The sequence below is a fragment of the Morone saxatilis genome, unplaced genomic scaffold, assembly GCF_004916995.1.
Source record: "Morone saxatilis isolate NCDOM2014 unplaced genomic scaffold, NCSU_SB_2.0 Contig6, whole genome shotgun sequence".
NCBI lineage: Eukaryota > Metazoa > Chordata > Actinopteri > Moronidae > Morone > Morone saxatilis.
The window spans coordinates 8,484,149-8,496,263 of record NW_023340206.1 but is presented as its reverse complement, the minus strand read 5'-3'; the positions used below and the strand labels follow the sequence as shown (position 1 = coordinate 8,496,263).

Below are 12,115 nucleotides of genomic sequence, written 5' to 3'. Positions count from 1 at the left end.
GCAGCAAGGACTAAGCCTCGGTACATGGGTCGCCAGCTCTACCCACTGCACCCTCTCTCTTACTTCTTAAAGGAGAAAAGTGATAGAGGAGGAAAGATACATGAGACAAGTCAAGGAGGAGCTGGGATGCACATAAATTAGACTGACAGATTTTAGGGTTTTTATTTAAAAGTGCAGAATGTTGGTATAGTGCAGTTGTGTCTTTTGTCCTGTACTCTGTGCTGTGACAATGCTGCACAACATCTCCCAGAGATAATTTGTTAGTCAAACAGTCAGGCAGACCACTGTGATATCTTTTCATATGCATATAATGTCAGCTGTGATGTGCCGGTAACTGAATCCTGGATTGAGAATTTATTTATTCTCTATTTAGAAAAAAGAGATGTTTTGTTATATTTTTTGAGTAGCAACTATGAGATTTCCAACTTTCTGGCGTCTCTGGAACGCAACATTAGTTGGAGATTTGGGCCCGATTCCAAGCACAGCATATGTGTGTGTGTGTGTGTGTGTGTGTAACAGGGTGAGGGTGCCAGCGAGCACTGTATCTCATCTTCTGGACAAGTCTTTAATCTGTGTGACCCAGCAAGGGATTATGGGGGTTCTGGGAGAAAAATGGGACTTGAAACTCACCCTTCAAGCCTAATAACTGACAGTTTACAGTGTTGTTGTGTGTGTGTGTGTGTGATTTAGTCAGACTACAAAGGAAGGATTTTTCTTCCTGCGCATCGTATTAAGGCATTATGTAATTTACACCTGCATTATTCTTCTTTATCTACGAGGAAAGAATCTCTTTGTATGGGCTTCTATTAAAGCAGCACCGTAAACCACTATAGGACTATAATGGAAATATACAGGACTATTGGATAAGTCGTTAATTCACATTAAAAGGCAACTGAAAAGAATACCATCCTCTGTATTAAATTGTGTTTAAGGAATCAGTGTAAATTAAATTGGTAATATTTTTTACCACATTGTTTATGATTTCCTGTCTGTCGTTCTACATCTATTGTCTGAATCTTAATATGAAACAGGAACTTGTTTGTTTTAAAAGTGAGTTATGCAACCAGATAACATCACCGGTGTTGCAATAGAAGTTATACACATAAACACATATTCACATTTATAGATAAACATAATCTGCTTGGCTACATAGGAAAAAGATTTGGTAGTCAGGGTCTAATGGGGCAGTAAAATTGCATTTTTGGCATCCTAAAATGTTGTACTGTCTTACTTAACTTCTTTTTGTGCAAACTCCTGTTTTCCTTTGATTTTGTGTTAAAATGAGACACTAATGAGGTCTCATCTTCCAGGATTCATGAGTAAAGTGCTGAATAAAGCTAAATTTAGGTCATTATTTAATGTACAATATCTCTTTTTTTCCATTAGGGTTAACAACAATAACAAAAGACAAAGTTTGATGACGTCGTTAAGTAGTTGTGGATAATGTAAGTGCATTGGATTCTCCAATTATCCGCAGAGGTCTCCTCCTCTCCCAAACAAATGAGCTCAGTAATTAAAACTGGTAAAAAAAAAACTGAATAAAGCAGTTTAACCTTAAAAATCATTGTTTCTCCAAAGAACGTCCTGGAGAGGCTGCGAGCCGAGCTGCTGCTAACTTTAGCTCAGCTTGTTTCTCTGATAAGTTAAGATCCAGACGTCCATGGATGGTAAAAATGTAGCTTAAAACTGGATTAAAAGTAAATTTATAACAGCGTCTGGCAGACAACCACAATGCTGACGCATGCACAAAGGGGATATGACGCCACTGACAGGTGACTGGTGAAACACATGAGTAAAATGACAGATTTCTCTTTTGTTTAGTTTGAACATTGTTGTAAACATTTGGGATACTGTAAGAACACAACTCAACTACATATACAACACAGGTCTAGTGTTTATATATGTTATCATGCTGAAATGTTACGTATTATGTCTTTATAGTCCTATAAGTCTTAAAGTCTGATAAACTGTTATCATAATCTTGAACACTAGAAATTATGTTTTTCTACTATAACTTTAAATTTTAATGGACCAGACAATAAAGCAAGAAAAAACGGGCAGATTAACCGACAGTTATGGTGATCATTAGTTACAACCCAAATTTTATGTGGTAGCAGCTAACAGTAACCTTCTGGTTCTGCTTTAAACCTGGTCATTCATTTATGCAGTGGATCAGGTTTCCCGGTGGCTCAATATCAGAGAGCCATTCAAATGTCAAAAGTCAGTGTGATGGGTGACCCTCTTTGATTCTCCAGCAATATGGGTGCAGAGTGGGTGTTCATCTTCGGCCTTGGGGTCAAGTGGATCCAGTAACCCCATGTCATATATAGTCACACTGGTGTATGTCGTTTTTGTTGGAGGACAAACATCAAGACACTGGTAGGGCCCGCTGTGTGTGAAATGGCGCGGGGGGGGTTCCTGGACTTTGTGTGGGCTGAGCTTTGTCTGAAATGGGGCCACGTGGGCCCGAATTAAAACCTTATTTAAGAGGATTCAGGACAGATGGCATCCCATTGTTTCAGGATGTGTTTATTATTAGAAAATGGGGTGAATGATGGAAACAGCACCCCCTCCGCCCCTCCCCTCCCAACCCTCTTCTTCTCTGAATAAACACACCACACCCACCTTTTATTTCACCAATTTCTCAAGGATTCACCTTGCCTTGTTTCTTACTGGATTGTGAGATGTTGCACTCAGCCAATCAGCATCCTCGGAGGCAAACAAAGGGACCCCTCTTGAATAAAGCCAGGCACATGGCTGTTAAGTTAAGGCGCTCTTATTGGTCAAAGGTGATCCAATCAAAGCTCATATCAACCAAGGAAAGCACACTGAAGTAGCTACATGTGTAACAACAACACACACAACTGAGCATCCTCCTCTGTGTGTGTGTGTGTCTGTCTGCCTTCTTTATTCCAATGGGAATAATATTTTGGCAGCGTTGGAAATGAGCGTTGGATCTTGCTCACTGGCTTGTTGAGACTTAAGCATCATTATACACGACCACATTCGTCCTGTGATGACGAAAATATGTAAAAAGTGTCAAATGAACAAATGGCAGATGTTGATTTATTTCACTCTCAGATTTAAATGTGCACATTTTCTTTGCCATTTTGAGGTGAGAGAGGAACCCCGATCCCACAATCAGTCCTTCCTCTCTTAGACTTCTTATCTTACACACTTGCTCTCTTATAGCACACCAGATCTTCTTATTTTCTTCTTATTTCCAACCCTCCTCTCTTCCTCCCTTGACTTTCAACTCACCAGATGGAGAGGGGGCGGTGAGTGTGTGGTTGTATGTGTGTGTATGTGTGTGTGTGTGTGTGTGTGTGTATTCATGCATGCATGGTTACCCATGAGTTTGCATATTTACATCTCCTGCACATTTTGTCTTTATATCTTCCTCTGCTTCACTGAGGAAAAGAATACAAATACAAACTCCTGCAGACCAGGGACAGAGGAAACCACTGATGCAACAAAGTGACACTTAGTGAGGAAATAAAGTGAATGAGGTACGAATAGACCCCCATAAATACGACCATGTATCATCAGGAGAGATATTTAAGAAGTATATTACAGCATGAGCTTCATTTTCTCCACAGTCAGGAGTGGGTTTAGGGGGCAAATGGCGTTTTCTTGCGTCATTTGGGGCGAAATAAATCCATTCTGACAGCGCCTTTGCATCTTGAAACTGGATTGTTGAATATACGAGACAGTGCTAAGCTTTAACAGGGAGGAAGAGAGGGGGAGAGGGGAGAGGGAGGGTGTGTACGAGGCTAGAGAGAGAGAGCGAGAGAGAGAGCGAGCATCAAGTCACCAGGATAGGCTCCACCATCCACACAGACTGTAAGGTACAAGTGCCACAAGGAGACTATATTCCGCTAAAATAATGGATGGGACAAAGCCGGCCATGGAGTCCAACGCGGAGGAGACTCAAGACGAAGGGCAGGAGAGCAAAGGTACGCTCAATCAGCCGCTGACATTTGCGCGTTTTTGTGCATTTTATTTGCTTTGGAGACGTTCGCGTCTGCGCCAGCCTGAGCGGTTTAACCTACTTGCAATGGCTTCTCGACACAATAGCGGTGCTTTCTCCCCCCCTCTCCTCCTCCTCTCACCTATTTGAGGGCGATTTGGGGAAAAAAAGTACAATAATAATAGATCTCTTTGCTGCAGCTGATTGAGATTATTCCCACCGATCCAGAGCGCAATTCGACGTTTTTCTGTTATTTTGCGCCTTCAGAGGGGATTTGGAGGCTGATGGAGGAGGATGAGAGGGTGTGCGGGTTGATGGGCTTGAGGAACGTGCACGGTCTGGGTTTTATGGTGCATACATTAATGCCAATTTGCTTTTGCATTGCTGCGCCGTCACGAGCTTATCTCCGCCTAATGAGCGGCTGATAAAGAGGCGGCGCGTGCGCGCTGTTGCCGGAGGGTCATTGTTCTAGATGTTCAGGGTGTGGAGCAGCACTTCACGATCCTCCGCGCGCGCGCAAGCCTGCGTTCGATCCAATTACCTCGGCGAACCCTTTCCTCCAGAGATTCGGTGTCTGATCTGACAGGAGCGTGATTAGTCGACGGCGCTGCAACATATGAAGCCTGTGTTCTGTATGGATGCAGCAGTCGGGTGCATAGCTGGAGGAAGAGGGTTGCGAAAGAGACGATCAGCCGTGCACTTGGCGCAAATGGATGTTTGTGTCCGCGCAGACATGATGAAGGAGCCTCTGTGGGGAGGGCGGGGGCGGGGGGGTCTGGCTTCATGAAAGATGTGAAATAGTAATGTGACACTGCAATAAGCATCCTTTAAATCCCACATCAGCACTTGACATAATGCGGTTTAAACCAGAAACTCAATGTCAGTGTCAGTTTGCATGCAAAAGGAAATAAGATGCAAAATAGTGTTTTATGTGCAAACCAAACACCAGCCTCGAATTAGTCGATTTTGTCCGATCAAACTGTTGCTGTTCCTCTACTGAATGTGTGTGTAGGAACAGTGCCTCTGTGCACCGACGCCCATACACAGTGGATGTGACTGATTTGTTTTCATTGTGGCAGGGTAGTAAAATCCTTCAGCTGGAGACAGCAGTGTTGCTTGTGAAGGAACTCTGACAACAGGCTATCTTGTCTATAGACCTACTTTAATATTAAGGCAGAGATTACCTGTCTGATATATAAAATTAAAGAGCTTTTTATTTACAAACCCACAGCAGTGTTGCAGCTCAACTGGCACAATGCCTTTTTGCCCTGTTGGCTGTTAGAGAGGAGGATAGTTGATACCAAGTCAGAGTGCACGGGCCTTCAATGCTTCCTGAGCTCCTTCCTCTGCAGTTTTCATTCAGTTTCATGTGTGCAAAGGAAGGGTTTGTGTGTGAAGGGACGACTAAAAAGCTTCAGCATATATAAAATTGAATGAGTTGTAAAATGTTACTTTTTTGGAAGCAATTATTTTTTTTACACATTTTCAAGTGTTTCAGTGTCACAGAATGGCAAGAAATATTACTATTTTATGTAATGAAATTGTTATTTTTTAGCTTTTCTGGAGATTACATTTTTTTGTCTGATTTTGTGACTTCAAAATCTCAGCGCCAACACACTTTCTTGCAGCACTTCTCGGACCCTGCCATGGTAATATTGCTGGGTCACAGTTTGTGTATGACGTAAGGTGCAGAGAGTATGGGGTGTCCCTCAGCAGTGATGTTTTAAAAAGACATTACATCACCCTCTCCCGAGGCATGCTGCTATGCACAGGCCGGTGTCCAATGAGAGCCTTTACCATGCAACTTCAATTAACAGAGTGGGCGAGTCTGTCTGAAGACCCTGAGGATAGTTGAGCAGGAGGGTGGCCATATTTGTAGCCAGCAATTAACCCTCTGAATTCCTTAATCACCATTTTATGTTGAAGCAGTGAAATTATCACGGTGCGTTCACCCAGTTCCAACCTCTGCAGCCTGCACTCTTGTGCTCCAGGTGTGATGTTGTGCAACCGAATCCTCCCACACCAGCTTACTAAAATAGACTGGATTGGAGGATGGCCTATTTGTTGTTGTAATCATTTGTGTGTGCCTTTGACATCTGGAATGTGACCATAAGCTTATAGCATCCGTTAAGAAGCTGAAGATTTACAGTGGGGGCAATAAGCGAGAGCTGTCATGTAAGGAGCTTGTGTTAGTGTGTGCCAGCGCCGCCTCTTCTGCTCCATGACTACACGTTTCTGATTCAGAAAGCAGATGTAGGAAGTTTTGGAATAAATACTTACAGAAATTTAACTCCCAGATGCACAATGTGACAATTAAATACTTTGTAAAGAGATCGGTATTGGAAGCACTCATCTGAACCTTTTATAAGTCCAAGTCAAGAACCAAGTCAAGCCAGATGTATTTCATATCTAATAAAACATAACATCATGTTTATTTCAGCTGAGTATATTTGTAACAAAACTGTGACTTGAGTCCTAGTTATATAAGCTATAGATGCTAATCCATATGCTTTTAGAGCCAGACTGATATATGGTCCATCCGCATATATGGACTATTATTAGTAAATGGCCAAAATCTGTATATGTGGAGGCCAATAATTAACTTGCAGAAATTGCAGTAGAAAAATGTCAAAAATATGTTTGAGTTACGTTATCTCTTCATTACAAGAGCACTGATTTCAACTGTAAAATATCTCACTCAATATCATCATAATTCTTAAATAACCAAGTTTAAGGCATCTTTAGGGTCTTATAGGTTCATGTGAAAGACAAAAACTGACTGTATATTAGATTTTGTATCAGTCAGGTAATATTGTATTTGTCCTGCATCAAAGGAATAGTTTGGTACTTTGAGAAATATGTTTCTTTTTAGCTTCTTGCTGAGACTGTTGTTGTTCAATATGATGCTTAGCTCAGCATAAAGACTGGGATACAGCAAACTATCTTGTTATATCTCATTTGTTTAAGCGACAATTATCAGCTAAATCATTTGTCTAAAAGGTATTAAATACTTTAAAGACTAAGCCCTTCACAATATGCATCAGGTGCTGCATTCGCAGTGCTGCTGTAAAGAGCATGTTGATTAGCTGTGACTACATTAGCTACCTTAATTATGGTAAACAGCCCATCTTCTTGATTGCACCACTATTGTGTCTCTTTGCAGCTCGCTGCATGACACTGAGCTGAGAGTAATTACAAACTGGAAAATGAAAGCAGAACACAGGCAGGGTTTATAATCCGAATCCGTGGTGGTGTTTGTGGGTATGGATTGATCTTTTTGCTTCATTGCGTCCCATAATCTCTAATCTGTATGTCTGTAGAGGTGCACTGTGCTCAGCGCTTGGCTAACGAGACATAAGCTACGCTCTCTGAGGTACAATATATCTGTTTTCATTAGTATGAAAGTTTGATTATAAAGCAAGCGCCTCCCTTGTGACATCTTTTAATTTTTTACCTTTAATGTGGCTCCCTAAAGCAGCTTTAAGGGGTTCAAAGTGGCCCTGAGTGCATTTCAAGTTCCTCTCACTATGTCTGTTTGTTCTCCCCTTTGTCATAAATGATTGGCCTGTTCACACACTCCTGCCTTCCCTATGTGTGTGTGTGTGTGTGTGCCCACTCTTACATAACGCAGCACTGGCTTGCCGCCTTTGGTTATGATGTTCAGATCAGAACCGTAAGAGATTACATCATCGTCTGGAGGGGTGCAGGTTTTGTTGAATTTTCTGCTTGGAAGGGCAGAGCTCGCTGCAGCCTCTGAAGCACAAAGAGAGCTCCTCTTAATCTGTCTTTCAAGTTCTTTTTTCCAGTAAAATGTGTGAGGTTTGACCTGAGCAGAGCAGGATTCAGTGCTAGAGAGTTAATGCGAGATGTTTTCAGGTGAAACGCTGACAGATTCAAAGGAGTTGGAGCAGGTAATCAAGTAAAGGTGATCAATGTTTTAATGTTGTTTTGGGAAATACGCTTACTTTCTTTCTTGCCAGGAATTATATGAGAAGATCAGTTGCCAGGCAACTAGCAGAAACTCCAGGAAGTTACTGCTCCGAGCTAAGAAATAACACATTTTTGTTACTACAGTTAAGTTTTTGTACGGATTAAACTGAGGCGATGTAAGGTGTTAATAACTGAGCTTTAGGTGTGCTCATAAATGGTTTTTTTAACCTTTGGACAGAGACAGGCTAGCTGTTTACCCCTGTTTCCAGTCTTTATGCTAAGCTAAGCTGACCAACTGCTGGCTGTAGCTTTATTTTTACTGTACACATGAGGATGGTATCAATCTTCTGATCTAACTCTCAGCAAGAAAGCAAATACATTGCATTACATGATTAAACTGAATGTGACTCAAACACCTACTACATCCCATATGACTCTTAAACAGCATCAACCCATGTGTTTGCATTGTATCACATTTATATCAGGGCAGTGATTGTTAGATTGAGAGGACTGTTTAGAGAGGTCACTGCTAAAAGTCAATGGCTGGCTTCCATTTGTGGTTGGTAATAATCTGAGGTCTGGTTATTTCTCACATAACCTAATATAGTTATTAATTTATATATATGTATATATCCCTCCTAAGATTATTCTGTTTATATATATATTTATATATCCCTCCTAAGATTATTCTGTCCAGTACCCAACCTTCAAAGCTGAGGAGTAACAAGATGCTTATTGTATAAGAAATCAAATAAAACTGATATGATAACAAAATGAGACAAATGTTTCTAGTTTTTCCAGTTTTTTATGAAATACTTGATAGTTTTACTTCTTTAGGTCCCTGAATATTTGAACTGCTGTGATGTGACGATTGCAAGCAGGTAATGATTTGTTTTAAAGGATCACAAGCTATAAATAAATTTATGACAGAAAAGTAATCAGCAACAAGCAAAAATGCCAAAAGAAAATGTGATTCCAGCTCCTCAAATGCGAAGTCTTCTATGATAGTAAATTAAAATTATTTGGGTTTCTGACAAAAACAAGCAAACTGAAAATGTCACCTTGGACTTAACGGGCATTTTTCACTTTTTCTGAACATTTTATTGAACAAACGCCGTAAAATTATCTGTTCAGGAAAATAATCTTTAACTGCAGGCTGACCCACACCTACAAAGAGTGACAATGATGTCACAAGCGGAGGAAACCAGGGTGGATCTCTGATATTGCCCGGAGAATACAAATTTTAGCAACAGTCCAGCTGAGTCCAGGTTGAGACCTTGAATCTAAAGGCCAACCCCTGTTTGATGATCAGGGCGACAGGAGAGGAGCTGGACCGTTTTCCCTGCTAGTGCTGACATTTAGTTTGTGTTGCTGATAAATATTGGATAGGTTCCCCTCCCTGCCTTCTTGACCTTACAGTAGATCAAACATAACTTGTTTTATGTCACACAAAACATTTGAATCCTTTACGGATCACTGTTGCTGTACTGTAAATATTAGAAGGTGGCCGCTGGTGACTTCTGCTCCTTTCTTGAATGGACTTGTTTGCCCGTGCTCAGTGTTATTATGCCCTGTAATCCACTTTAAGGCCAAAGCAAATCACTGCTGCCTCACACACAAATCCTAAGAAGCTTCTTCTCCACACTCTTTAAGGAGTGAGAGTCACTCATTATCCAACTCTTGTGTGTGTGTGTGTGTGTGTGTGTGTAATAACTTCAGGGCAGAAAACGGATACAAATCATCAGTTAGCCTAAATACATTTATCTAATGTAGCTTTGCTAACGGCAAAATTGCGTAACATCCAAATACTCCATGCAAGTACAAAAAAATATATGTTTGGTTTGATTGATGCTGATGAGCACAGGAGGTAAGTTGATTCATAATAAAAGTAGATATATTGATACAAATGATCTTTTGTGGCTTTTTAAAGGACCAGTGTGTAAGATTTAGTAGCATCTAGTGGTGAAGGTTCAGATTGCAACCAACTGAACACTGCTCGGTCTGTATTTGGACTACATGAAGGTGAGCCTCGGCAGGCACCACCACACAAGTATCAGGCACCAAATGTTTTAGCTGGTCACTATTTGCCAAACACAAATGAAAGATTAGAACTTGCATGACAATCCAGGACCAATACATTTTGACCACCAGTAGGGAAGCTGACTGTAATAGTAGCTGATTTGGACATTTTCTTTCACAGACACCCACATGCACTCTAAAGGGTAGACTTGCTGTTATTGGCATCCATCTCCTACTTGACTTTACACATAACAACCTCTCACCGAAACAGTTTCATCTCTTTGTGGCGGTTTTTCAATGACAATATCGAGAAACAAAAAGAAGCTCCCACACACTACGCTGATGCTCCCAAAAAAGGATTTATTAACTAAAATGTTGAGTGAAACAAAACAACAAATTGGAGCCGTAATGAAAGTCCCGACTAGGTGCTCAATTTTGAAGAGAGGTCTTTCAAATTCTGAGGAAGATGTAAGAAGATCATGATAATTCTGACTCACAGGTCTTTTTCTGGCTGTTGCAGTCACATCTTTAGTCCCAGACAGACAAGAAAAACCAGAGGGAACATATTTGGAAGCGTGGTCTGCATCTAACAGCATGGCACTTCAACTGTGGGTCAGATCTGATGAGTTTTGCTATGCTTTCAGTTTGCATGCGAGGAATCCAAACCAAAGGAATTCTTTTTTCTCGCTTAAATCTAGCGAAACACATTCCTTTTTAAACATTGATTACACTCATGATTCTGTCCTTGCGTGCTAAAACCTCTCTTGAACGTATTAAAATCTACCCCTGCAGATCTCAGGCTTTTTGATTGAATAACTGCAGATAAAAAGCCACAATCCACCTTTTTGTTTCCCTCCCTTCCCTCTTCTCTATCTTCTCTATTCTCCTCTCTGTCTCAGCCTTTGCTTGTGCTTATCTCTCCCACTCACACTCATGTACACACACCCTTCGCCTATTCTCCTCTCACCCCGGAGGTGTGTGAGGTTGTGGGAGCATGTGAAAGCCGTCACACAGGGAGAGGCTCATGTGTTCCTCATTTGAAGCCATTTGCCGAAAGCATGCTGTCAGCCTCCATCTGGATATATGAGTGTGTGTGTCAGGGTCGGTGTGTGTGCGCTTGTATTTGTTTACGTGTCAATGACCAGGAGTGGTTTAGGGGAATGTCTGTGTCGGTGCTTTGCTTGCAACTGATGCAAAAGCTCTATTTTTACAGTGGGCAAAACCGCTTGGTACGGCGTTCATATTGTTCATATTCAGCCCTCTTAGTCCCCACACTGTGGTCACACTTATATTTAAGTGTGCTTTCTCTGCTTGCATGTTCAACAAAACAAACAATATTTAGTACGGATGTGTCTTGTTGCTATTTCTTGTCTGCACGAATGCTGCAGAGTCGGGGAAAATTCCTTAAAAATAGCTTTTTTTATTTTTATTTCTTAACTTAAAAAGCAACTGCAGTGTTATCCACTTCAAAAACTGTGTGTGTGGCTGTATGAGTTAAAGATGAAATTAGAAGAAATTCAGAGAAAATTTCAGAAAAAAGTCAGAGCTGAAACATTTACTCAAATGGTCAACAAAGTTGATCAGACACTTCTTCCATCAGAGAAGAGTCATGAAGTCAATAAACTGGCTACCTTCAGCTAACATTAGCCAAAATATCTTGCAGACATTAACCAACATCAGCCATAATATGGTCAAAAAGTTCACACCCCACATTTTTGTCAACCATTAACAATGATAGAGGAAGGAACTTCCCCTGGTGATCCATGGGCTACCTGCAGAGGCTCCATGTCCCACCAGTGGGACTTGCCCCACAGTTTGAGAACCACTGTAATAGACTAAGTAAGGCAGCAAAACCCCTGAGTATAGTGAGTGAGTAAGAGGGTGTTGTATTGCGTATATGAATTCAACTTTTCTTGTCTAAGAGGATGAATGTGTTAATTCTTCTTTTAAAAGTTACATACAGTTTCTGGGAGCTGGTATCACAATACATGGGTTACGATTCAATAATGTGACATATTGTCTGTCATAGTATGAAGAATAAACCACCATATGCATAAAACCAGAACAGTGGGTTCTGCATGTGTATTTGTGTATCCCAACATCATAGCCCTGAGTTTACAATACTGCTATCTAGCTGGTGGGGGTTTAAAAAAATATATAGTATTGATATTTTCTTACACCCCTAAAAGTTTCACC

The 12,115-nt window shown here is 41.0% G+C and overlaps 1 protein-coding gene across 1 annotated transcript in view; it reads left to right on the top strand.

The window, feature by feature from the left end:
* Window positions 1-3,777: 3,777 nt before the first annotated feature.
* LOC118339885 (neuronal membrane glycoprotein M6-b-like) overlaps window positions 3,778-12,115 on the top strand; it is a gene marked incomplete at its 5' end in the record, with an annotated part of 26,557 nt that continues 18,219 nt past the window's right edge. The window contains 1 exon segment of the mRNA XM_035677691.1: window positions 3,778-3,956. Coding sequence (XP_035533584.1) covers window positions 3,887-3,956 — 70 coding nt within the window.